Raw genomic sequence first — 26265 nt, 5'->3', positions numbered from 1 at the left:
ATCCCTCGTCTGGGAGGTGCAGCCAATGTGTCCGTTTTCAGCCCACAGGGGCCAGAGGGGGCAGGGAGAAGGGTTTGGGGGGTCTCTGCATGGGGGGCTTGCAGATGAGTACCCAGCGGTCTGGGTCCTGCATCCGGCCCCGCCGTCGCCAAGTCTGCCCGGGTTACTTCCACTGGCCAGGTGCCGGCCACCCCCGCACAGCCCACCCCATTCCCCAAGCCCACCCTTTTTTGGGGTGGGGGGAGACCTGGGGGTTGGTGGCACTACAAGGGGCTGCCTCCACCCCCGGAACCCCACATCCCCCTGCCCTCCCCTTGCCCCGGGCTGCGCCAGCCCCTGCCCACCGCCCTCCATCAGGATTTCTCTTTCCTTTCTTCCTTGTGCCAAACAATTAATAATTTATCCCATAATAAAAGAGGAAACGGTTAATGAGATGAAAACAAGCCAGAAACATCTGCTGGGGCTGCTTTCATCACCTCCCCAGGCTGCCTGCGCAGGAAGCGGCAGTGGGAGGGGGACGGGAGTGCCGGGGGGCCGCGGCAGCAGGAGGCTGTCCCCCACACTTGGCCTTCCTCTCCGCAGCCCCCTCCTCCTCAGGGACCCCCAGCCTGCCCCCCCCCGCCTCGCTTGCACTATCAAAGCCTGGCTGAGACCTGCCGGGCTCAGGTCACAAATGGCTCTGGGAGCCCTGCTGTGGGGATGTCACCTCGAAACGGGTAGCAAAGCTCCTTGGTCTGATGCTGCCCATCATCCCCAGAGATGTGCCTGGCTGCTGGAGGGGGACCGGGCTGTCCCCTCCGTCCCCTCTGTCCCCAGCCCCCATGCCCAGATGTTGTTCATTACTGGTGATGCGATCTCCAGCGAGCGGGGCCGCCCCAGGGACCCGATGCTATCGGGGTGGCGATGCAACCCCAAACCCTCCTGGGGCACTGGGGAAGAACGTGGGGACGGGGCATGGCACCCTGCCAGCAAAGGGGGCTGCAGGACTGCACCCCCCCCGACCCCACCCCAACTCAGTGCTTTGCTGAGATTTATGGGGCCCCAGAAGGAGGCTTATTTTGGGACCGCTTCTTTCGGCAGCGGCTCCGTGGTGCGAGAGGAGAGGTGTGAAGAGAGGCGGGTGGGATGCGGGCAGGGGGATGCAGGGTGCTGGGGAAGGGAAGAGCAGGGAGAGAGGGGGCACGAAGAGCGGGAAAGGAATGGGCAGGGAAGGGAAGGGGAAGGCAGCAACACCCAGATGCTGCTGATGTGCGGCCAAGGCTCGGGCTGGAGGCGAGCGCCTGCCCCGGCTGGGTCACCCGAGGGGACAGCCAGGACCCCATGGAAGCACCCTGGGCTGGCAGGGTAGGGATGGGGCTGGGGTGGGGGTTTGGGCAGGGGGGAGCAGGATTTGGGCGCAACACTGCCGCCCACCTCTGCTTCCAATTTAGCTGATCCTCGCCCCGATCCCCGCAGCTCCCTAATCTGTTTGTCTTCCAAAGCCGTTAAGTTAATTCAGAGCCTGGCAAAATCCCCCAGCCCTAATCCCAGCCCGCCCTCTGGCTCCACCGGCTTCTGCTCGATGGGTCCTCGAGCATCCAGGAGACAGGACCTGCTCCTGCGGGCTCCCAGGCCCAGCTCCAGGGCCCGGGTGCCGCTAAGGGCCGTCGTGGGGACGGGCGGGTGCGATGACAGCTGCGGGAGATGGCCTGTCCCCCTGCCAGCCCGGCCAGCCACCCGGCCCCGCTCCCAAGAGGTGTAGCGGAAAAACCGACGTCAGCATCAGCCCGGAGGAATTTGGCTGCTCCGGCCCATCCCGGCTGGGGACAGGGACGGGGATGGGGACAGGGGCCTCTGCCATGCACCACAGCAGTCCTGAGCAAGGTAAGGGGGAGAAGCTATAAGACCCCTTCCTGGGCCCGGGAGCATCCCGAGGATCTGGGAGCATCCTTGGAGTACAGCCGTTGTTTCTACTCCCTCCATGTCCCAAGTGCAGAGAACAGCCAGCTCATGACACTGGTGACATGCCCTGTGCCAGCCAGGGACAGTGGTTGGGCTTTATTTCCCTAGAACCTCATTTTTCAGCCAGGGCCTCAGCAGGGTGGGGAAGGGGCTTCGCCGGGGCTCCTGGCATGACCGCATCCCTTGGTCCCCTCTGTCCCCCACCCCACAGGATGTGGCTGGTGGTCCCCAGGGGGCCAGTGGTGATGGGGAAACCATTAAGACATGGTGACACCCCCCCCCCCAGCTGCCCCCAGGCTGGGAACCCTGGCATCCTGCCCCCCCTTCACCCCCTCCCATCACGCCATCCTCCATCATCTCCTCGTTCCCAGCCTGGATAATTGGTGGCCTGGTGACAGACGGGCTCATTAACAGCTTAATTTCGGCTTCATCTCTTCCTGCCGGCCTCCCAGCCCAGGTGCGGATCAGCCCACAGCAGGGTGCAGGGACGGGCACCCCGAGGCCGCTCTGCCCCATTGCTGCACCCCACGGTGCAGGGCCGGCGGGAGAGCACACGTGTGCACACGCGTGTGTGACACGCATCGGTGGGCACAGCCGCGCATGGCCTTGCCTCCCCAACATCGGGGTGCGTGGGGGGGACCCTGGGCATGGGGATGGTGCCACCCTGCCCCTCGCCCTGCCGCCCGCGGTGATGCCAGCGGGACGGGTGCCCGCAGGTGCCGGCCTCACCCTTCCCTTGTTTGCTCCCGTAACGGCAGCATTTCGGCTCCTTTGTGCCAGCAGATAACAGGGGCCACCGCCGCCTCTGAAGCACCGCTGCCGCCCCGCACCCCGACCCGGACAGGGGTGGGAGCAGCGGGTTTGGGCGCGGGGTGCAGGCAGGTTTCCCATCCTCACTGCTCCTCTGCTTTTGCCCTCGCGTCCATATTGCAGCCCAGGAACCCGTCCCCAGAACCCCTTTGCTCAGGCAGTGCCCGAAATCACATTCCCCCATCTCTGTCCCCCTTCCTCGGCGAAGGCAGCCAGAGGCAGCCCCACGACGAGCGGCTGACGCTGGGCCCCCAAAGGCTGCCGGCCGGATGCAGGCCTGGCCGTGATTCAAAGGCGCTCACGTTGTGTGATTTATCGGCGGGAGATAACGGCCGAGCAGGTAACGAGGCAGGGGGAGCTGCACCCCCACTCCGGGGAGCCTGGCACCCTGGGCACTGGGATCTGCCATGCCGGGGGCATGGGCACTGCCCCGGCCATGGCAAGGAGAGGGGGATCCCCCAGCGGCTCCCATTTTGCACTGGGATGCTCCCAGTGGAGCACTGGGATGGGGCACAGGGGCAGCGCCTGGCACCAGATCTGGGGAAGGTTTGTTTAATCCCAGATAAGGAGGCGACACCGGGCACCTGGCTGGCAAGCGGGTGCTCCCAAGACAACGGCACCCAAGGCAGTGCCAGCCCCCCCCGGCACCATCTGCTCACCCCCCGCCCGGCAACGCCAGGCACATGGGTCCCTCTGGCCACCCGTGTTCCTGTGGCACGGCATGGCACAGCATGGCATGGCATGGGACAGCATGGCACAGGGTCAGCAAGGCAGGAGGCACAAGGGCAGAGCCAGGGCAGATGGGGACATAGCGCAGCGAAAAGCGGGGTGCCCCATCCTCTGCCAACGCCTGACAGACTTACGCCAGGGCCAGCCCCCCGGCAGCCGATCCTGCCCCACGGGCTGCCTGGGCACGGGGCCGAGGAGGGGGCTTGACACTGTGGCCGTGCCAGGCTCCTGCTGCCACCCCGTCCCTGTGGCATCTGGGGGGCACCTGGACGCCTGCCCTCCACCAGCTGGCCCCACGGGTGGCTGTGTGCCTGTGACCCCGCGTGGGGCCATGCCCGCCCGCGCCCGGGGTCGGGGCTCAGCTGTGCCCCGGTCCCGCAAGGGCAGGGAGACAGACAGACAGACAGACGGTGCTGCCGGCTGGCAGGGGCCACAGGCAGCCACATCCCTGGGGGGCTGCCTTGCCGGCTGGCGAGCATGGCCCCAGCTGCCTGCTGGCCTGCACTGAGTGTGCCAGGTCTCAGCAGGGGCAGCCAGGTGGGATAAGCCCTTTGTGTCACCCCACAGTGGCCCTGGGAGCACCCAAGCAGGGGGCACAGCCATGCCAGGGCCACCCAGCCTGAATTGCACCATAACCCTGGGCACGGGTAGGGCGGCTTCGCATGGACCCCCTCCCCAAAAAAATAGCCCTGGGCCCCACACCACTCTGCCCTGGCCGGCCGGCCCCAGCCCGGTGGGTCGCATCCCTCCAGGATGGTGCACTGGGGATGCTGGAAGGGGGCAACTGGTCAGACTGGTGAGCGTGGCTGAGGTTTGGGGGTCCCCTTTGGCGCACCCCGCCACACTCAGTGTGCTGCTGCCACCCCCTGGCAACCTGCACGGCCCCGGCTGTCCCTCGCAGCCCCCCATGCAGGGGAGCCCAGGCCCCCCCCAGCCCAGCCCCATACCCCCCCCCGCCAGAGCGAGGTGCCAGGGAGGGCACAGAGAGCTCTGGGGGCCGGGGTCCACACCCCACACCTTGCACCGCGTGGGGGGCTGGGGCATGGCCCCACACGTGGCCCCCACATTCGAGCAGGGAGGTTTGTGCCTCCCCCTCGCCACGGATGGGCAGAGTGGGGAGGGGGCACGGGGCTGGGGAGTGGGGGGTCGCCCTCCCAGACGATGATGAGAAGGAGCTGAGGTTACGTCCCAGCACATTACGGCTGTCCCCGCTGAGTGCCACCGCCGCAGGGTGACCCTGCCGTGAACCGCCTGTGCGCCCCCCTCAATGGGCCACGAGCCCCCTCGCACCAGCAGCCCCCTGTCACATCGCTGTCCCCCACCGTGTCGCAGGGGGGGCGCACACATGCCACAGAGAGGTCACACTGGGTGGGCCTGGGTACCACAGACACTACGTGACGGGCATCCCGGCACGGATGCTGGGGACACTTCGGCTCCGGATGCCATCCCAGGTCACCCGGCTCCTGGGGATAGCATGGGCCATGTCCCCATGCAGCCACCTCGCCAGAGGCACCGGGGCCATGCACGGGGACCCCCATCACATAGATGTCCCCACTCATGTCCTCGAGGTCCCCAGTGGGCTGCTGGCATGTGCTGCACACACGGCACCGTGCCACCCGCCTTTTCCCAGCCCCTGTCACACCGGGACACCTGCCCCTGCCACGCACCTCCGTGACAGTCCCCTCGGTGCTCCGTGCCAGACCCCTGGCACCCCCTGCCCAAACGGAGCGCAGGATCCCCGCTGCCGTGTCTCTCCCGAGATGAGAAAAATCGGTTAAGGCAGGGCGGCGGTGGCATTCAGGGGTCGGGAAGGGGGCACAGGGCTGAACTCCCGACCCCATGCCGCCGGCTCCCGACCAGATGCCAGGCGTGCGGGCACCCTGCGGCGCCCCGAAGCGTGAACCACCCCCGGTCCTGCCAGACCTCCCCCTGCTCCCCTCACGGTTCATCGGCAGGCCACGGGTGATGGCTGTCACCCGTCCCTTCGCCCACGTGGCTGGCGTGGGAGGGGGAAGAAGCCAGCGGGGGCTGCAGCCCCTCGGCCCCATCGCTGGCTGAGCCTGCGCAGCTCATGACACTGATGCCCGGCTGCGGCCGGGGGAGCTCCTCTGTCCCACGCCTCCAGAAAGGGGACAGGGGCTGGGAGGCCCCCACGGAGCAGCTCGGACGTCCCCATGCGGGGGCTGCTGGCCGGGGCGGCTCAGGGCCCGCCCGCGTCCGTGGGTGGCGCCGCGGAGTGCGCGGTTCCGCGCGGTGCCATCCGCGGCCCCGCAGCTCCCCCTGCCGGCACCCGGCAGCGGGGCACTAGGGCCGCGCGGACTCCCGCCGCCGGCCGGCCGCAGCGCGCAGGCGCGCGAATCGCCCCGCCCACCCTGAGGCTATTTCCGCCCGGCGGCGGAAAGGGCGGCCGGCCTGGCAACCGCGCGGCGGACGTGAGGGCGCGTCATCGGCGTGCGCCGGGCGCGAGCGGAGCCGCCGCCGCTGCCATGGCCGGGATCCTCTTCGAGGACATCTTCGACGTGAAGGACATCGACCCCGAGGGCAAGAAGTTCGACCGCGGTGAGCGGGGCTCTGCGCCGCCTCCCCGTCGGGCCCCGGGGCCGCTTCAGGCCGGGGCTGCTCGGCGCTGCCCTCCCGCGGGGTCCTGTGCCCTTCCCGCCGGCGGTGGCCCCTGTGCCCCGGCCCCTCGCCAGCGTCTGGCACTGCCCCCCCGCTCCCCCCTGTGCTGCCGCACCCCGGTGCGCCCCGCTCCCCCAGCCCCCGCCGCGCTCCGTTTCCTGCCCCACCGTCTCCCTCTCCCTGCTCCAGCCCAGCTCCTGGGGGTCTTCTGTGTCCTCTTCCTGACTCTGCCGCTCTCTCCCCAGTGTCCCGCCTGCACTGCGAGAGCGAGTCCTTCAAGATGGACCTCATCCTGGACGTGAACATCCAGATCTACCCCGTGGACCTCGGTAAGCTAGCGGGCTGCTAGCCCAGAGCATGCCAGGGTGGACTCAGGCTAGACAGATGCGTGCTGGTGGTCGGAGGAGGGAGACTGCCTTTGCTGTGGGCGAGGAATGAGCTGTCCCAGACCTCCTTGGGCCCCTGCGCTGTTCCCAGGTCACAGGAGGAGCCGGGTGCTCTCACTGCACTGGGGCTGAGCTGGTTCTGGTTTGTCTCGCTGTGTTTGTTTGGGCTTATCTCTGGCCCATTCCCCAGAGATGCTGTCCAGTGAAACTGCCTCAGCTGGTGGCAACTGAGCCTTAATAAGACCTTTTGAAATGAGCTCCTGTGGCTAAATGTATCAAACAAGTGGAAAAGGGAGTCTTACCCTAAGTGAAGTGCAGAAGGGCAGGAGCTGGTGCTGCAGGGTCTCGTGTACCTGCCTAGGACCCTTTGGGACTCTCTCCACTAGTCTCTTTTTGAAAAAAACAGCAGTGGTGTCCTAGTGATTCTGGTCTCCTCCATGATGGTGACCAGTGTCTGTAGGGAACAGGGAGGCACAGGATCCAGTGTGATCTTTTCCTTGTTCCCCACAATCCTGTTGGAGGACTGAAGGCAGGGATGGGGCTTTGTGCTAAACCTGCCAGGGTGGCTCCTTGCCACCACCCTGAGATCTGCTGTGGCCACTGCTGCTCTGGCTGCACTTCCCCCGCCTTCTCACCGCTCCTCTGCCCTCTCCTCCCAGGGGACAAATTCCGCCTGGTCATCGCCAGCACCTTGTATGAAGATGGCACCCTGGACGACGGCGAGTATAACCCCACGGATGACAGGCCATCCAGGTACGGGGCTTCAGCAGGGACCCGCATGGGGGTGGATGAGGGAAAAGGTGAAGTGCTGAGGGGCTGTGAGGCACCTTCTAGAGGATGCCCAGCTGAAACAACACCTGGGTTTGACTCTCCTCTGAGCTCCCACCCTCTTGTCGCAGGGCAGACCAGTTCGAGTACGTGATGTATGGCAAGGTGTACAGGATCGAAGGGGATGAGACCTCCACGGAGGCAGCCACACGCCTGTGAGTGTCTGTCAGCAGGAGGGGGGACGCGGTGCGCCGGGGACGGGGTGGGGGAGGCAGTGGGATCTCAGCCCAGGTCTCCTGTGGGATTCCCCACTCTCACCGCTCCTTTCCTTCCGCTCCAGCTCTGCCTACGTGTCCTATGGGGGGCTGCTCATGCGGCTGCAGGGAGATGCAAACAACCTGCATGGGTTTGAAGTGGACTCTCGAGTTTACCTGCTGATGAAGAAGCTGGCTTTCTAGGATATGTCCTGCTTCCGGGGACTGCCCCAGAGACGTTCTGCTGGCGAGCGAACAGCAGCCCTGTGAGCCCGAACCCTGCCCCAGCACCAATGCTGCCTGGCCCCTCTGGAGCTGGGGGAGGAATGGACAGACTCCCTCCTCTTCTGACTCCCTCTGGGATCCACAGCCCGCTCTTGCATGGGGAATGGTGCCTGATGGCCAAGTGGAGACTGTGCTGGGTGTTCTGCGGTCCTGCCTGCTGGGCGTCTCTTCCCACCACTTCCTTCCTGTGCTCCCAAAGCAGGCGCAGCCCTAGCTCTGGCCAGGGGCAGTTGGGCTGGGACTGGGGACTGCTTCCTAAGGAGCCATCCTGAGACTGGCTGGGCTTTTTCTTGATTAAACTAGGGTGTGTTTTCTAGATCTGGCTCTGCTGGCTGAGAGATGAGGCTGGCAGGGAGCAAGTACGCCTGCACTGGGGGGCAAAGGGAGCCTGTACTATTTTCCCCAAGGATGGGCAGTCCAAACCTGCCCCGGGCTCTTCTCTGCCTCCCCTCTGGGCATGGTGCGCGCTGGGGTTGGGGAGAGGCGGGTGGGTGCAGGGAACAAGGAGTGGTAGCTCAGGTCCCGAGTGGGGTCCGGTGCCCGATGGAGCCCACCTGCCCTGCAGAGCTGGTGGCTGCCGCGGGAGGGAGCTGGGCACTCGGGAGAGACCCGGAGCACTTCCCCGAGGGGCTGCCTCTTACCGAGGCCCCTGGGGGTGTGCTGTCCCCCTGCCAGGGCCACAGCAGGGGGGAAAAGGAGGACACAGACGACTCTTTAGAAAAATAACTCTTTAATTGTAAAGCATTCACAGTAGAGGTGCCTGCCTGGCACGGGTGTTGCTGCTGTCTGCCTCCGTGGGCTGCACGGGCTCCAAAGGCTTGAGGAGCAGGAGCCAACCCTTTCCCTGCGGGCACCTTCTTGTGCACAGCTCAGTGTCCAGCAGGATTGCTCTGACCTGGGATTGGGGCGAGCCCCGTGCGCAGCCTTACCGGGCCCCGCACTGGGCGTCTCTGCCGCTCCCCTGGCCTTGCTTGCACAAGTCCTTGGCCAGGTCATGGAAAAAGAAGCGCAGCTTGCCCTGCACCAGCTGCCGGTAGGTGAGGAAGATGCTGGTGATGTGGGTCTCCTCCATGGAGCGTGGGGAGCAGCCCGGTTCCCAGGGTCCTGCCTGAGGGGTGAGAGTGGGACAAGAGAGGTGACAAATGCCATCATACCCAGCCCAGCACAGCTGGCACCTTCGCCAGGGTGGTCTTGCTCATGTGAGGAGGTCTCACCTCCCAGCTGAAGGTCTGCAGGAGCAGGAGGAAGGAGTTGGCATGTTGATAAAGCTGGCTCAGCTGCTGGGCCCCGCACTCTTCGGTCACCTGGCCCTCGGCCCCCACCACGGCGCCCACCAGCAGTGCCAGGTCGCAGAGGATCTCCTGCCACTTGGTCTCGTTCTGGCAGAGCAGGCAGTGAGCAGGCCAACCCCTGATCCCAATTCATTCCTATGCCCACCCTAGGTCGGGATGGGATCCTCCACCCCCTTGTGCCACCAGGTATGCCCACAGGCATCTTGTTTGGCATTTCTGGTGCTTGTGCCAACCCTAGGGTTCCTCCTCCAGCCCCACAAGCACCCCGGTGCCAGCAGCATCCTCCCAGCCCCTCTCACCAATTTGGATTTCCACTGCTGGAGGCTGAAGTCCACCAAGGGTATCATGACAGGGTAGCTGAGTGCGGGCAGTGCCCGGCACTGGCCCTGGGGGACAGAGGAGATGCTGAGGTGAGATACCAGGAGCTGTGCCTGTCCTTGTCTTGGGTTTTTTGGGAGGGAAATGTATCCTCACCACTCTCTTCTCCATGTCCTTGGCTTCCCCGATGTACTTCTGGATGAGTCTGTTGTCACAGACCAGCCGCGTTGGGCTGGGACTGCCTTCTTCCACGTGCAGGAGGAAGGATGTGAGAAGGAGCAGTCCTGGGAGAGACGGGGTTACCTGGGGCACCGTGCCACCCTCCCTGGGCACTTCCAACCCCGGGGCCATGCCTGCAGTGGCAACCCCTCGCCCCAGCCCAGTGGTGGGCTTGACAGGTCTGGGGGGCTGAGGAGGGCCTGGCGCTGCCCTCCGGGCGGTTGGCACAGATGCCCGGTGCTCACTGGGGTTTCTGTGCCAGTGGTGTGTGCCGAGGGGCTGCACAGCTGTGTCTGTGCCAGGTTTTTTTGGCTCTGCTCCAGGCTGGGCTGCAGGCAGGGAGCAGAGCTGTGCTCCCTGCGCAGATCCCGATCTGTGCCAGGAGCAGCTCCGGGCGTCACGTGCGCTTCGGGGAATCCCTGCCTGCAGCATCCCGCAGCGTACGTCTGCTCCTCGCTGCCACTCCGGCCGAGGGCTCGCCTGCCAACGCCGCCTTCCCCAGCACTGCTGGCACGCTGCTGCCCCGGGCGGCTGCTGTGCCAGATGACTGCACATCTTGGCATCTGCCTGCCTTGTCACTACACCTGTCCCCGAAAGCCCTTGGCACAGCCTGTTTCCCGAGGCCAGACATGGAGAGATGCTCTGCCACCCTCATGCACTGGTAGTGGCCAGGTCCAACCAAACCGGAGCCACCTTGGGTTTTGCTGCCAACGCAATGCCCCTTCCCGCTCGCTCCCGTCTCCCCTTTTAGCCACGCACTCACTGTTCAGCTCCATGCTCAGCTGGGGGCTTCGGCCCTGCATCTTCCTCCCCGGGGCCAGCGGCTGCTCCCCGGCTCCCGTCCCCCTTCCATGGAGGGCGGCGGTGGTGCGGGCTCCCCGCCAGCCGCCCAGCTGGGACGGAGGGCCGGGGGCCAGGAGCGCCCCTGCGGCGGCACGACGCGGCTCTCTGGCTCTGGCCTGGCCGCCCTGCCGAAGCGGCGCGATTTCCTGTTGTGTTGCCGCTGACCTTCAAACAAAATCGCAGCGGGGGCCCCGGGCCCGTGGAATGGCTTCCTGCCTCCGGCCTCTTCCTCCTTTGGCTCTGGGTGTGGGAAGGGCGTCCCCGGGCGCCCTCCGGGGCTGCTCACCTGCCCCCTGGCCCGAGCGCTCGGCTGCTGGGACCTTGCTGGTCAGTGCCTTGGTTGTTTCCGTCCAGGGGGTGAAGGTGGCCCTGATACCTGCTGAAGAGATGGCATCGGTGACCCTGCCCTGGGCAGCCCCAGGACCATCAGCCCTGACGAGGTCCTGCGCTCCCAGCTGTGGCAGCCAGCCATGGAGGCCATCAAAAACCCTTACCCAGAGGTGGGTTCCAACCTCGGTGACCCTCACGCAGAATTGGACCTTATCTCTGGTCACCTTCACCCAGAGATGGAACTCAAGCACAGGTACCCTCACCCAGAAGTGGGCCCCATCCCTGGTGACCCTCACGTAGAGGTGGGCTCCAGCCCCCATGACCCTTGCCCAGAGGTGGACCCCATCCCCTTGGTCTTCACCCAGAGGCAGTTCAGGGAGCTGGAGATCCCTGGCAGGGCTGTGGTGCACAGGGACCCCTCTGAGCTGGGGAGGGTGAGGGAGCACAGGGGCCTGGCTGGCATGTGGCTTGTGGGGCTGTTGGGTGGGGGAGCAGGCGAAGCACCCACAGACACTCCCACCCCGGGTGGGAGAAGCACAGAAGGGGTGTCCAGTGCACAGCCGTGACCCACCCCAAGCAGAGCCAGAGCCCCGGCACTCTGGCCTGCTGGGGGGTGGGGAGCAGGTTTGCAAACACCCATATGCGTGCATATGTGCGCATGCGTGTCCATATGACGTGTACACACCCTCCACGTGCACCCTCAGACGTACGCGCGTACACGCCCACTTCCCGCAACACGTGTCGAGGTGCACATTCAGATAACACCCGGGGCCGGGCAGCCCCCCGCACGCTTCCTTTTGGGAGGGGGAGGCCCAGCTCACATCCTCTCACCCCCAGTCTCCCCGCAGCCTGCGCGCTTCCTCCTCACGCCCCTGCCCTCGCACGCTCCCACCCCTGTCCCTGCGGCCAGCGGTTCCCGGCAGCGCCTGGCCGGGTGACAACAGGCAGAGTAAACACCTCAGCCCCGTTTCGCCTGCCCCACGCCCTGCTCAGCCCCCAGCAGCCCACCTTGAGGGTCGCGGGGTGCCCAGACGGGGGGTCCAGTGGGTGCCGCAGCCCCAGGGATGAGGTTGGCAGCCCAGCTCCTCTGGGGCCCAGCTGGCAGCGGCCAGAGCCACCGGCACCAGGGTCAAACACCGCCGGGCTTCCCCTGCATGGCCATGCCCCGTTCTCTGCGGACGTGACAAGTTGCAAACACGCCCCGCTGACACCCTTGGTTCACCTGCCAGCGCTGGCCGTGCTCCCGCTGCCGGCCCCGTGCCAGTCCCTGGCCGTGCCCAGGTCCCCGTCCCTCCCTGGGTGCAAAACCACTGACAGTGCCAGGCTGGAGACCTGTGCTGCCCCACGTGCCCTCGTCATCAGGCAAACGATCCCATCCAGGTGGGCCCCAGTGGGCAGCAAGGCACTCCAAGGTGCTGCAGCAGCCCCTTCACCCCAAAATTCTTCTGCTGGAAAGGACGATGGCAGCATTTGCTGCCCATGCCAGGGGAGCAGAGGGGGATGCGATGGGGAGCCCCTGCTGCCAGCCCACCACTTTTCCACCAGCCCAAACCTGGGGATGCTGCATGCTGAGGAGGGAAGGGGTGTGAGGGGCAGTGAGTGGGGCCCAGGGACCCCAGAGGAGCATGGGGGCTCTGGCTGAGAAGGGCAGCGCTCTGGCAGGGGGCAGGAAGCCCGGTGGGGGCTGTGGGGCTGCGCAGCTGGCCAGATCTGGGTGCCAAGTTTCCCACCTCTCCTTACAGGGTGCAAAGTGCCGGGAATCCCGCTGAGGGGTTGGGGGGCAGCCGTTCGCACCCACTTTGCCAAGGTGCTGAGGGCAGCCGGAGGTGCCAGGCAGCAAGCAGGGCGGGGGGGGGGGGGGGGGGGGGCAGAGAGGGGGATCCCACGGACATGTGGCACAGTTGCTGTCCTTGCAGGCCACCCAGATGTGCTCGGTGGGCACCCCAGGATGTCACTGCAAGGCAAGGGAGGGGGGCATGGGAAGCAAACCTGGGCTTCCAGGGGCAGGAAGGGGGGGTCCCAGCCCTCTTTGAAGCCCCCATAAAAGAGTCCGGCATAAAGGGAGGAGAAAGTCAAAGGAACAAAGAGAGCGGCTAATCCTGGCGTGAGCAAACAGCCCCGTTTGCTCAGGGCCCAGCTGGCCCCAGGGCCAGGGAAAGGAGCACAGCGGGGTTCTGGGGGTGCCGGGCAGCGGGGGACCCTCTACCCGGGCTGGGCCCCTCCCTGAGCACAGGCAGCCTGGGGAGCTGGGAGCCCCCTTTCCCCTCTGGGTTTAGGTGGTTTTTTTTTTTACATTTGCAAATTGCCAATAAACATTCGTGGGCAAATCCTACTCCCCAAGCCCTCTGCGCCCCGCACGGCTCCCCGGCAGCCCGACCTGTGAAAGCACTGTGATGCTGCGGGGCGAAGGGGCTTCCACAGGGCACCTTGGCCAGGGTGCCACAGCTTGGGGGTCGGGGGGGTGAAGGCTGGCACGGTTTTCCCCACCTTTCCCAGTTCCTGGCAGGCCACGCAGCACAAATCCCTGGGCGCTGCCCACAGGATGCCTGTGGGCAAACCCTCCAGTCGCTGCCATGCGCCACGGCACCGTGTGCCAGTGGCTCCGCTGGCATCTGGGGCAACCTCACCATGCCCTCCTTCCCCATCCTGCTCCTCAGCCCAGCTCCCACCCTGATGGGGGGCACGGGGGGTGCCGGGAGGGCACCTCGCCCATCTTCCTCCATCCCACAGGGTGGCGAAGGGGTTAATGCCAGGCGGCCAAGCCGCAGGTGGGCGCAAGAATGAAATTCCTTCTCGCCGTCCTGCGAAGTCTGGGCACAAATATTTGCCTGCATGTCCGGTGGGGAGGGGGGAGACCACCATCACTCTGGGAGCTTGCTAATCCCCATGCCAAACACGGCCCCCCCCATGCCCCGCATGCCCCTTGCCTTCCTCCCGCCGGGATTGCCCCGCGAGGCCTTTGAGAAGGGGACATTTGGGGCCAGGGGGACACTGGCAACCCTGGGTGCTCCTATAAGCAGGGAGCTCTATGGAGCTGACAGGCACTGGGAGCAGGCACGGTGCCCCGGGGTACGGCCGAGATCTGCTCGGCATAGCGGACGAGGCTGCTTTGGGGTCTCCATCCTGCTCCCCGAGCCGTACCGGCCACAGTGGGCTGGGAAGAAGGCGAGAGCCCCAGCCATCCCCACTATGCCAGCAATGCGTCCTCCGTAATAAACTCCATGTGTTCACAGACAGAAAACAGCCACTTCCCCCCCCCCCCCATCACCCCCCCAAGTTGCATCCCCCTCCCTATACCTGCCGCCCCCAAAACCCCCTTCCATCCCAAGACCCCCCTGGCCTTCGTCTGGGGCGGCCCAGTCTCGCAAGCCGCCTACCAGTTGTGCAAATATTGCCGGAACGGCTGTAATCCCCGTGTCCAACGTGAATTATGAGATATTTCCACCCATTACGACAGCCCCCCCACCCCCCCGCCCCGCCGCGTGTGTGCAAGGCCGGGGGGATTAGTCACGGGGCAAGCCGCGCTCCGCACAAAGCTTTGGGGAGGCCGACGGCTCTCTGCACCCCACACCAGGGTGGGTTGGGGCTCTTTTTGGAGTGAGGGGGTGCCCACCGTGCCATCCTGGCTCCGGGCCCACACTTGGCGCGAGGGCGAGAAGGGGAGTGCCTGGGAGGCCACGGGAACGGGGGGGGGGGGGGCAGGGCGTGTGGTTTTGCCTCGACCCCATCCCTGGGGAGCAGAGGCTCCTTCCTGCCGCCCCGAGCCCGGCTCATGTTCAAAGCCGCGAGCAGGCAGCGGCTAATGAGGCCAGACAATGGGGAGCTGCGTGGGGCAGGAGCGCTGGCGAGGGCCCGCCGCGACGCCCACATGCCAGGCGCGGCACGGCCCCGGCACCATGACCCACCGGGACCTTCCACGCGACCATCGCCACCAGGCAGGGCACGTGCCCACGAAGCCCTGACGCCGCTGCGGGCTGTTTTGGAGGGCGTCGTCGCGGTGTCCCATCCATCCCGTGCTGGGACAGCACCCCATGGGGCCACCGTCTCCCCGCCCAAGGATGAGGCGGGTGACCGCTCCGGGTAGAGATGCCAGAGGGATGCGGGTGCCAGGCGGGGTGGCTGGGGCTGCCGACGGACGGATGGCTCTGTCCCTGTGCGGTTCCAGCTGCCCGCAGCCGGCAGCCCCCATTGGGGCTGTGCCGGCGCCAGGCCTGGCTCCGGATCGCCTCAGAGCCGCCTTTGTGCAGGGCGCTGCCGGCACAGATGTGCGGGCGCTGGGAAGCAGCTGGTGGGACTGGGACCCTTTCCCAGCGCCACCCTCAGCCAGCGCCACCCCCTCCCCACCAGCACAGGGACCCCCGAGGCTCTGGCAAACCGCCCTCTGCCCCTCGCCTCGGGGCACCCCTTGGCATTTCCAGGGGCAGCGGGGGCCGTGGATGAGGGATGCCCAGGCACGGCTGCGGCATCTGTTTCCTCTCTGCCCATGTGCCCCGGCTGCCGCGGCGATGCTCACACCCCAGGCCCTGCCAGGCCCCGTGCCAGCATACCACCCCGGTCCCAGCCCGACGGCGTTGGGTGCCCTCGCATCGCCTCTGCCCTCACGCCGCTATCCCATGCCTCGGTTTCCCCCACGCCAAGGGCAGCGGCCAGGTGGGTTCCCCGTCTCTCCTTCCTTTCCCCGGGAAAGGGGAGGGAGCTTCCCCTGCCGCTTCCCCGCGTCCCGCAGCCGAGCCAGGAGACTGTGACGAGCTCTGGGTGCACGGAGCCAGCGCTGGATTCCTGGCACCGGCGGGGTGGCTGGGAGCCATCGCCTGCCTCCTCCTCCTCTCTCGGCCTCCCTCGCCTCCCGCCGTCCCCCAGGGCCACTGCCACGCCGCGGTGGGCACCGCGCGGTGACGCTGGCACAGACGCACAGACCCCAGCCCTCCCCTACCCACCACGCTGCCGGATCCCGGGCCAGCAGGGACGCCGGGAGAGAGAGGGGACAGGTTGGTGACACCACGGGGGACAGCGGGGAGAGCAGGGGGCCGGGGGGTGCCACGCTGCCAGGCATGGTCTCCGCTTGCGGAAAATGTTTGCAAGCGGCAAGGTGTCAGGCATGGCCATGGCCGGGCGATGCCCAGGGCGCTGGCAATGTCCCAGCCCCGGCGATGCCAGCCGGCCATCCCGCCGCTGGGGAAAGCCCAGCTGCTCCACGCTGCCTCGTGCCAGCTCCTGCCACTGGGTAGGTCCCTGGCGTGCACCTCGTTGCCCTCCCTGGGAGAGGTGCCCACTGCACGGGTTCACGCGCCAAACTGGGGCAGGGAATGGGACAGGGCAGCTGCGGGAGAGCCGAGGGTGGGCAACCCCATGCAAGTTGACCTCGAAGGAATGGGGTGGTGGGCTGCAGCCCCCCCCCAGCCACTTGCCAGGCTGCAGGGAGGCCCAGGAGGAGCCTTCTGGGGAGGCAGGGGCCTGTTGTGCTCCAGCTGTGCCGTGTTTCCCTAGCTACACCGCGCAGCTGGCCGGGTGTTTGTACCGCCCGGAGTTGATTTTGGCAGCCCCGTGCTTCCCCCTCTTCCCCTCCCCACCCGCCTTCCCCTCCATGGGCGCCCGCCCACCACGCACCCGCCACCCCTCCCTGCTACCCTTGGCGGGGGTGGCAAGGCAGGGACATGGGTGGCACATGCTGCACCCCCTTCCCCGCTGCCCCCCCATTCCCTGCAGTGCATGCCTCAGTTTCCCCAGCTGGATGATGCTCTCCCCAGGCTTTTCCATGGTGTCTGCTCATTGCCCGCCGCCACCACCCTCGCCAGCCCGGGCACATGTGGGTGAAGAGCGGGACCGGCGCTGGGTGCTGCTCTCTCAGCCTCCTCCACGGCTGCCCCCTTCCCTCCCTGAGCAAGGGAACCCAGGTATCCGGGTTCCTGTCCCCCTGCAGCCGCTGTCACCAGTGGACAGGAGCCCAGGGTCCTGCTCTGGAGCCATCGTCTGCCCAGGGTGGGCAGCAGCCGGAAGGGTTTGAAGGTGTCAAGGGCACAAGCTGTGGGGTATGTGTGACTTTGGGGGGGGGGGCACGCTTTGAGGGCCCATGCTGAGTGCATGGCGGATCTGTATGTCCTGGGGCGAGGAGTCTGGATGAGGGGGAAGAGGTCTGCAGGGGGCTGTGGGGATGGATAGTGCCCTACAGTGCCCCGTGTCCTGGGGTGCCAAGCAGCTTGGGAGGGGGCTGAGTGGATGGAGGAATCCCCAGGATGGGGGGAGTCAATGATCCCTCGGGCGGGGGTCATGCCTGATGGTGGACTGTGTGGATGGGGAGCCCCCAGGGTGCCCCATGCCAGAGGATATGGATTGAGGAGGGGGGCATTTGAATGGGAGTGGCCCCACAAATGCTTTATTCCCAAGGGGACTTATGTGGATAGGGGATCCTGGGGGGCTCATGTCCCAGGGGGGTCTGTGGATGGGGGCATCCCCAGGCTGTCCAGTGCCCGGGAACACCCCAAGCTCTGTGGAAGGAAGGGTTGTGGGTGGTGCCCCTCGTCCCGGTGGGTGTTGAGTGGGGGGGTGGGTGGGGGTCTCCCCAAAATGCCCAGCCCCTAGGGGTGCCCCATGTCCTGAAGGAGGATATGTGAATGAAGGCGTCCCTCGGGTACCCCACGCCGTGGGGCTGGCGTGTTAGTGGGGATGCTCTGCACCCGGGGTACCCCATGCTCGCAGAGGGGGGCAATAGAAGGGGAGGGGATCTCCCTAGGACACCCAGAATCGGGGAGTACCCCATGCTCGGCGAGGGGGGGCGCTGCGTGCCCCGAGGTACAGCAGGAAGGAGGTGGGGGGGGGTCGGAGCTCGGCGGGGGGGGTCGGAGCTCCCCCCCCCCCCCGGGCCGTCCGCTGCCTGCGCCTCATTAGCGGGGCCTTTGTTTGCACAGGGCTCGCAGCTCCCGCTTGCCCATGCCGCTGCCTATAAAGCGGAGCCGGGGCCGGCGGCCGGGCAGAGGCGGCGGCAGCCACAGGCAGCGCCCGGCCCCCCCTCCCCGCCCCCGGCCGCTCGCCTGCCCCGGCCGGCCGGCACCATGCTCGCCACCCTGCTGCTGCTGCTCGCCACCCTGCTCCTGCCCGCCCGCGCCGCCCGCCCCAAGCTCGCCCTGCCCATCCGGCCCGATACGGACCCGCTGCCCCCCGGGGGGGCGGCAGGTAGGAGACCCCCCCCTTCCTTCCTCCGTACCCCCCTCCTTGCTGCTGCACCTCCACGTCGTGCATCCCGCACCCCCTCCCCTTTTCCTGCACCCCACATCCCGCTCCGAGCCCCCCTCAGCTGGCGGGGACCGGCCCCGGGGCTGCGGTGGGGGGTGGTGGGGGGGAGGGCGCGGCCCGGAGGTGACCGGGGGCGGCGGTGGGTGTATGGGGGGGCGTCTCCGCAGGCTGCGCCTTCGGGGGACACTTCTATGCCCTGGACGAGACGTGGCACCCGGACCTGGGGGAGCCCTTTGGGGTCATGCGCTGCGTTATCTGCCACTGCGAGCCGGTGAGTGCCCCCCCAGCCCGCCCCGGGACCGCCCCTCCCCTGGAAGATCCCCCAGGATCGGGCCCTGCTGGGGATGGGGGAAGTTCACCCCTTCTTTCAGTCCCCATTCCCCTATGGAGGACTGGAGGGAGCTGGGATCCCTCCAGCTGGACACCTGGGTGTCCCCTTGTCGCCCCCCCCCCCCCCCATCGTGGCAGTGGGGAGGAGAAGGGGGAATTTAAAGGATCAGGCTTCATTCCTCCCCCCTGTCCTCGGGGATGGCCCCCGGCCCCCTCCTTCCCTCTGAGCAGCCCCCCGAGGCCGGGGCTGGAGGGGCCGCGCACAGCTGGGCGGGGGGCTGGGGGCCGTGGGGAGGGGGCCCGAGTTTGGCTGCCGTGCAGGCAGCTGGGGGCTGTGCAAGGTGTCCGGGCTGCCCACGGGGGCTGCAGATGGGCCGCGATGGGGGGAACCGGGCTGTGCTTGGGGGGCACGGCTTGGCACAGCTTGGCACGGTTTGGCACGGTTCTCCCCGCCGTCCTGCAGCAAAGGAACCGCAGAGGAAAGCCAGCCGGGAAAGTGAACTGCAAGAACATGAAGCAGGACTGCCCCGTGCCCGCCTGCCCCCGGGCCACGCTGCTGCCCGGGCACTGCTGCCACACCTGCCCCAAAGGTGAGGCTGGTGGGTGACACCCCCTGCACGCCCCCAAGGGAATGCGGTCACTGGTCACCCCCAGCCCCAAAAAGGGCTACTTGCTTTGTTTTGGGGGTTGCCAGTGCCCTTGGGGTGCCCGCGAAGTGCTGGGCAGGGAGAAGCCCCAATGGGCACAGTCGTCCCCGAAGCACCCTGGGAGGGGTGCAGAGAGTGTGCGCGGGGCTAAGCACCCTGCCCCAGCACAGAGCCCTGCGGTGGTCTGCAGGGCACATATCAATTCACCTCGGGAGGGGGGATTTATTTTTGCTCCCCCCACCTCGAGCTCTTCAGCACAAGCAGCCTGGTGCAATGGTCTCCCCCCTGTGCCCACCCCATGCCAGCCTTGCCAGGTTCCCCAGAGAAGAGCCCCGCACCCCCTTTCGACACCTTTGAGTACTTCCAGGACAAGGAGGACGACCTGGACAAGCCCTACAATGACCGCTCCTACCTCAGCTCTGAGGGGCTGGCCCGTGACGACGCCCGCACAGGTAACCTGCACACCTGGGTGGGCAGCAGTGGCCCGGGGCACCACTTTGTACCCCTCCACCATCATGGGCATCCCCTCTGCAGAGTTCGTGGCCTTGCTGACGAGCGGCCCAGAGCCGTGGCATCCCACGTCCAGCGCAGTGGCCAAGGCTCGCTTCACCCTGCTGCGCTCCTACCTGCTCTTCTCCATCAGCTACGAGCGGTGAGTCGTGGCCCCTACCCGGGCTGGCACGGTGGGCACCCCCACCATGGGGAGGAGGTGGGGGAAGGAACATTGCTTGTGCCTCAGTTTCCCTTCTGATGCATCACAACCTTGCATTGGCAAAGCAAGAGATTTGGGGAGGTGGGTGATGTGCTGTGGGTCCAGCGTAGGCAAGCAGCCTGGGTTTCGGCACACCCAGGGCGCCGGCCTGGCCTCACCCCTTCGCCTCCAGGTCTGGAGCTGGAACAAATGGGAATGGCTCCAGGGCTCTGTGGTGGTCGCAGGCGCAGCAGGGCAGAGGTGCCGTGCTGCCCCGCGGGCTCTGCTGGCGGGCACTGCCATCCTCGCCGTGCCCTCCCCGGATACCCGCTGGCGGCTGAGCCTCTCCTCTCCTCTCCCTCCCCTTCTTCCCGCTCCAGTTTCTTCTGCTCTTCCTTGCTTCCAGGCCCCTTTGCATAGTAAAGTGGTGACTAATTTCCAGCTCCAACCGGGGGAGCCAAACGGAGCCGAAAAATGCTCCTAATTTACAGCCGAGCCCGAGCGCTCGGCTCCCGGCGGGTCCTGCCCCACTGTCTTTCCTGGCCGTGTGGTGCCAGCTTGGCACCGCTGCAGGGCAGGGGAGCCCAGGGGACCCGTGCCGAGCCAGCATCTGGCAGTACAGTGGCATCGGGTGAGCCTGGGCGCGGGCGGGCAGAGCATGGCACTGGGCACCCCGGGGAGATGTCTTCCTTCTCTTGCCTGCCCCAAATCTTTGGCCAACCCCATGTGCCCTCCCAGATGTACCTCTATGCTTGGCACTGAGCCAGGGGAGGGGGCACCAGGCAGGGGAGTCCTTGCTCACCCCCTGGGTGCCCGCAGGCTGGGGCGGCCGAGCCGGGTGCGTTTCAGCGACCCCGAGGGCAACGTCCTGTTCGAACACCCCGTGCAGAAGAGCGCTGCCCCCGAGGACGGCATGGTGAGAGGGGCCGGGTGGGCAGGGGTCCATGGTGTCCCTTCCTCCCCCCTGCCTGGGCGTGCGGTGCCCCCCGCCCCCAGCCCAGCCCTGCCCTCGCCCGCAGCTCTGCGGGATGTGGAGAACAGTGTCCAAGGCAAACATTCAGCTGCTGCGCGGGGAGCAGCTCCGCGTCTCCCTCGTCACCCGGGCGCAGCCCTCCGGAGAGGTCCACGGGCACATCCTCAAGCACCGGGCTCTCTTTGCGGGTAAGGCCGGCTCCCGCGTGCCTGCTCAGTGGGTGCCCACCGGGACCTTCCTCATGCCCCCTTCTCCCCGCTCAGAGACGTTCGGTGCCATCCTGACCTCGTCAGACCCCGCACACCTGGGCGCTGGCGGCATGGCCATGCTGACGCTGAGTGACACCGAGAACAACCTGCACTTCATCCTCATGGCGCGGGGGCTGCTGGAGCCGGGCGCTGGGGGTGAGGGTGGGCACGGGCACCCCGCGGGGCCTGGCACTGCCTGGGGGGCTGCATAGGGCTGGTGGCGGGTGGGGGGGTATGGCATGTGTGTGTCTCGGGATGCGTGGGTCAGGGTGGGTGCATGGGGTGGGTGTAGGGCTCAGGGTGGGCCTGGCGTGGGGGCTGTACACTGATGGGGGGTGTGAGGCTGGGGGGTACATGGGGTACAGAAGGTTGGTACTGGGGCATGGGTTGTGTGAGGATATGGGGGCTGCAGGGGGGAATGGTGGGGGTCACGGTGTGCACAGGGGTTGGGGTGTGCAGAACAGGGAGCTGGCAAGAAACTGGGGGGTCAGGTGCAGGAGTTTGGTGGGTGGTGGGTGCAGAGGGGTGGTTTTGGGGGGCAGAGGGGCAGTGGTCACAGGCCACTGGTCTGGCACATCCAACCCCACCTGCCATGGCCAGAATCCCCCTGGGTCCCGCTGCGGGTCCGCATCCTGCACCAGGGCCAGATGCTGCGAGAGGTCCGTACCAACATCACTGTGGAGGTAAAGCCGCCTGTCCCCCCGTGTGCCCTGGGCAGCTGAGCTGCCCACTGCGCCAGGACTGAGATGTGGTGCTGTGCCCCCCACCCCGGCAGGACCCCGACTTTGCGGAGGTGCTGAGTGAGCTGTCTGCCCGCGAGCTGCAGTGGCTGGTGCAGGGGCAGCTCCACATCGTGGCCGAAACGGAGGGCCGGCACGCGCGCCAGCTGGCCGGCACCATCACCACGCGCCGCAGCTGTGACAGTGAGCACGGGGTGGGCACCCAGGGGCACGGGGTGGGTGGCCATGCCCCCTCATGCCAATCTAACCCCCCCCCCGTGCCTCTCTCCCTGGGCTGAAGCCATCCAAAGCGTGCTGTGTGGAGCAGACGCCTTGCTGCCAACCAAGACGGGGGCTGTGGGCTCAGCCAAGCTGGCACTGCATGAGAACGGCACCCTGGAGTACCAAGTAAGCAGGGGGCACGCATCTACCTCTCAGGGGTCCCCGGGGTGTCTTTGCCCCATCAGCGCTGCCCCTCTGCACCCTGCCCACAGGTGCAGGTGGTGGGCACCACCAGTGAGGTGGTGGGCATCACACTGGAGACGAAACCCCGACGCAAGAGCAAGAGGAACATCCTGTTCGACATGACACCCAGCTACAAGGATGGGCTGGTGAGCGCTGGGTGGCACTGGTGGGGGTGGCACGGGGACCTCGGGCGAGTCCCCATCCCAACCCACGTGGTGTCCCACCGGCGGCAGGCCCAGGGTGCCTGGCAGAGCCCCAGTGCCCGCGATGCCCACATGCTGCTGCAGAATGAGCTCTTCCTCAATGTGGCCACCAAGGACTGGCTGGAGGGCGAGCTGAGGGGACAGATCATCTCCCTGCCCTACAGTGGGCTGCTTGCCCGCTATACAGGTACCCAAGGGGCACGGGGGGTGGTGGCGGGGGCAGTGGGGCAGCTGCCCAGCCCACCACCTCCCCTGGCCCCTGTCTGTGTGCAGAGATGCCCGTGGCGCTGGCGGGGCAGCTGGTGTCCCCCCCAGTGAGCAGCGGTGCCGGGGGGCACGCCTGGCTGTCGCTGGATGAGCACTGCCACCTCCACTACGAGATCTCGGTGGCAGGGCTGGGCCGCCCGGCCGACAGCACCGTCAGCGCCCACCTCCACGGGGTGGCCGAGCTGGGTGAGATGGGCGCCCGTCCCCACCAGCACAAGCGCCTGCTCAAGGGTTTCTACAGCACCGAGGTGAGGCGGGCACCCAGTCGGGGAATGCCAGGGTGGAGGCCTGGGCCAGTTCTGATGCCCCCCACGGTGCCCCTCTCGCCCGGGCAGGCTCAGGGGGTGGTGAAGGACCTGGACGCGGACCTGCTGCAGCACCTGGCCCAGGGCACTGCTTTCCTGCAAGTCAGCACCAAAGCCCACCCGCACGGGGAGATGCGGGGACAGGTAGGTCCTCATCCAGGCCGGGCACCCCTGCACATCCCCACCACTGCCCCGGGGTCCCCAGCCAGGTGGCACTGTCTGGAGCTGGGAAGGGCACAGGACGGAGGGTGCGCTGTGACATCGTACATGCTGTGGTTGTGAGTGCTTCCTCCACCAGTCCTGACCACGGAGGGCAGCTGGGCATTGGCACGGGAAGTGGGGTCCCTTGGTGGTGCCAACCCTCCTGCCCGTTGCCCCCCATCCAGGTGCACATCCCCAACCAGTGCCATGCAGGAGGGACCCGCCTGGCACCGGGGGGGGCCCTGGGGGAAGCCGAGCTCTCCGAGGGCACCAAGACCAGGGACCTGGAGCAGCTGAAGCAGGACCCCAACTCCTGCTTCTTTGAGGGGCAGCACCGGGCGCATGGCAGCCGCTGGGCACCCGACTACGACAAGAAGTGCTCCATCTGCAGCTGCCAGGTACGGGCTGGGGGGGGATGCTGGGGCAGGGGGAGCAGCACCCAGCAGTGGTGCCCCCCTGTAACGAACCCCGTACCTGCTGCCCCCAGAAGCGCACGGTGATCTGCGACCCCATCCTCTGCCAGCCCCTTAACTGTACCCGCCAGGTGCACCCCGAGGAGCTGTGCTGCCCCGTCTGCGAAGGTACCTGGGGGCTGGGGTCCCAGGCACGGGGCTGGGGGAGCAGGGGGGGGTTCCCTGTGGGTACATGGTGGGAGGGTCCCTCTGAGGCCGTGCCCCCGCCATGGCCCCCCTCATCCGTTCAGAGAAGAAGATGGAGCAGGAGGAGCTGAAGCTGGAGCGGGCACGGGACAGTAGTGAGGGTGAGTCCCAGCGGGCATGGGCTGAGGGGGCAGCTCTGCCCCCCTGGAACTCCCACAGGGGCTGTGCCCACCTCCTCCTCCATGTCCTCTCCCAGGCTGCTACTTTGATGGAGACAAGACATGGCGAGGCTCTGGCACCCGCTGGCACCCTGTTGTGCCCCCCTTTGGCCTCATCAAATGTGCCATTTGCACCTGCAAGGTGAGTGCAGGTCCCAGACTCCTAACCTGGTGGCAGAGCAACCCCAGCACCCATGGGTGCCCTCAGCTACTGTAGCAGGGGCTCAAACCAGCGAGGAGGTGCATGGCTTGTACCAGCTGCCCCGTGCGCTCCCCGCAGGGCACGACGGGCGAGGTGCACTGCGAGAAGGTGCAGTGCCCGCGGCTCACCTGCGCCAACCCCGTGCGTGCCAGCCCCTCCGACTGCTGCAAGCAGTGCCCAGGTACCTACGCCCCGCTCCTGCCCTCCGCTGTCCCGGCACGGCCTCTGCGCTGTGCCGCGCCACTGCCGGTGATGCCACGCGCGGGCGGCCTCCCAGTGCTCTTTCCCGCAGCCCCCGAGAAGAGCGTTCCTGAACTGGCTGACAGCATGCAGGCGGACGGGCCGCGGGCGTGCCGTTTTGGGCGCCGCTGGTACCTCAACAACGAGAGCTGGCACCCCTCTGTGCCCCCCTTTGGAGAAATGAAGTGTATCCTGTGCTGGTGTGTGGTGAGTGTGCCAGACCTCGGGTGGCACCAGGGGAAGGAGAAGGTGCCATCGTGCCAGTCCCCAGTACTTCAGAGATGGGGGGAGAGCAGCCTGGAGTGGCACCGTGGTGACCCACCGCACTCTGAGGAGCTGCCAGCCCCCCAATTCCCGTGCTCAACCCCTCTTCTGCCCCACAGTCAGGGGAGACGCACTGCCAGCGCCAGGAGTGCCCGCCAGCTGCCTGTGCCAGCCCCACCAGGAGGGACAACCCCTGCTGCGCCAAGTGTCGCAGTGAGTGCAAGCGCTCTGCTCCCCCAGACACCCTGCAGTGGCTCGTGCACCCCTGGGAGCTGAGCCAGGGCTGGGACCAACCCACACACCCCTCCTGGCACCCACCGCGCCCATCTCTCAGCCCCACTTTCGCCCACCCTGCAGCCCCGGATGCCCCCTCAGATGTGCAGGACAAGGTCCATGATGCCAGGAGAGAGGCTTGGAGCCCCTGAGCAGTGACCGCTGCCCGGAGCGGGGCAAGCACACAGTGAGGCCAGGTGGCCGTGGGGGGTCCCTGCCACCCATTGCCCCCGCACAGGGCGGGGGGCACAAAGGAGCACGGCAGGGTGGACGTGGCCAGGCTCCCAGCCTGCGGACCCCATCTCGGCATGGCCGAGATGCCGGGGCTACCCTGTCTGCTTGTGCCAGGGTGCGGCGGCCGGGCTGGCGGAGGCTGGGGCACCCACTGCCCTCCCCCTCCGAGCCCCCCCGGCCAGTGGGTGCAGCGGGCATCATGCCCGCCTTGTATATAGTGTAAAATCCCTCTGACCCCCATCTCGCTGTGCCCACGGGCCTTGGCCAGGCTCGTCACATAATTTATGGTGCCCGTGGACGGGGGGTCTCGATGTATTTATTAAAACCAGAGATATTGCCCACCTGGCTCCCTGCCTCTTCCTAGCAGCACAAATCCAATGGGTTTTGCGGGCCCTGGCCTTGCTGGGTTTGGGGATGCATGTGCTGGGGGGATGTATTTGGGGGGCATGGGAGCCAGTGCCAGGCTGGGGGCACCCGCAATGGGCTATGGGGTGGCCCTGGACAGGACCAGAGCAGGGTGCAGTGCCCATGGCTGGGGCTGTGATGCCAGCCCTGCCTGTGCCTGCAGCAGGGGCTGCGGGTGCGGCGCCTGGCGCCAGTGCCCGCTGGCACAAGGACAGCGGGGCTCTGTCCCCCGCACCTCCACGGTGGCACAAAGAGCCCAGCCCAGGGCCCCAAGCCAGCTGCCACCCACGGAGGCGCCTGCCCGCAGCACCCACAGCAAACTGAGTGCCCGGGGCTGGGCGTGCCACACAGCTGCTCGTCCCAGTGCCAGGGCACGTGCTCTGGGGCAGCGCTCCCCCAGTCACCCCAGTACAGCCGCACTGGACTAAGGACTCACGTGGCTCATGGGGCCCTTGGGAGCTCCAGTGCTGCCGTCTGCCCTTTGGTCCCCAATGTGGAGAACAGGGGGCACTCCTGGGGACATCCCTGTGTTGTGCTGTGATACACTGGGACAGCACCAGAGCTATACTGGGCTAAGCCAGAATAGTGCCAGAGCGGTAGGGAAAGTAACACTGGGCTCTACTGGGGCAGCACTGAGGTGTGCTGGCACACCACCACCATAGAGGGACCATGCTGGCCTATACTGGGACTGCACCAGAGGCAACACTGGGCTAGAGTGGGGTAGTGGCAGGGCAAGAGGAGGCTGGCACTGGGCCAT

At 66.9% G+C, this 26265-nt stretch overlaps 3 protein-coding genes across 4 annotated transcripts; 2 read left to right on the top strand and 1 right to left on the bottom strand.

Annotated features, from left to right (window-relative positions):
- Positions 1-5902: 5902 nt before the first annotated feature.
- On the top strand, positions 5903-8108 carry POLR2H (RNA polymerase II, I and III subunit H). The gene is made up of 5 exons (XM_086754601.1): positions 5903-6039; positions 6345-6428; positions 7145-7238; positions 7385-7468; positions 7594-8108. Exons 1-5 carry the CDS (start codon positions 5967-5969, stop codon positions 7709-7711), a joined length of 453 nt encoding a protein of 150 aa, XP_086610727.1. The 5' UTR covers positions 5903-5966; the 3' UTR covers positions 7712-8108.
- Positions 8109-8511: 403 nt separating this feature from the next.
- THPO (thrombopoietin) lies at positions 8512-10631 on the bottom strand. The gene is made up of 5 exons (XM_086754944.1): positions 10385-10631; positions 9559-9686; positions 9384-9470; positions 9007-9171; positions 8512-8900 (listed from the first exon to the last, which is right to left on the bottom strand). Exons 1-5 carry the CDS (start codon positions 10422-10424, stop codon positions 8718-8720), a joined length of 603 nt encoding a protein of 200 aa, XP_086611070.1. The 5' UTR covers positions 10425-10631; the 3' UTR covers positions 8512-8717.
- Positions 10632-15661: 5030 nt separating this feature from the next.
- Positions 15662-25449, top strand: CHRD (chordin). 2 transcript variants are annotated; one of them, XM_086754597.1, is made up of 25 exons: positions 15662-15782; positions 16542-16823; positions 17700-17964; positions 18192-18295; positions 18818-18944; positions 19307-19453; positions 19536-19653; positions 20512-20608; positions 20712-20853; positions 20929-21069; positions 21514-21596; positions 21689-21836; positions 21934-22040; positions 22127-22243; positions 22331-22487; positions 22574-22815; positions 22903-23016; positions 23259-23471; positions 23561-23654; positions 23777-23833; positions 23929-24032; positions 24171-24273; positions 24385-24539; positions 24716-24809; positions 24954-25449. In XM_086754597.1, exons 2-25 carry the CDS (start codon positions 16599-16601, stop codon positions 25019-25021), a joined length of 3222 nt encoding a protein of 1073 aa, XP_086610723.1. In that variant the 5' UTR covers positions 15662-15782; positions 16542-16598; the 3' UTR covers positions 25022-25449. The 2 variants fall into 2 exon arrangements, with proteins under 2 accessions (XP_086610723.1, XP_086610722.1); XM_086754596.1 differs by having other exon boundaries at positions 20929-21075.
- Positions 25450-26265: the final 816 nt, after the last annotated feature.

Source organism: Chlamydotis macqueenii, chromosome 9 (genome assembly GCF_036417535.1).
Source record: "Chlamydotis macqueenii isolate bChlMac1 chromosome 9, bChlMac1.mat, whole genome shotgun sequence".
NCBI classification, from domain to species: Eukaryota; Metazoa; Chordata; class Aves; order Otidiformes; family Otididae; genus Chlamydotis; species Chlamydotis macqueenii.
This window is presented reverse-complemented; position numbering and strand designations above follow the sequence as displayed.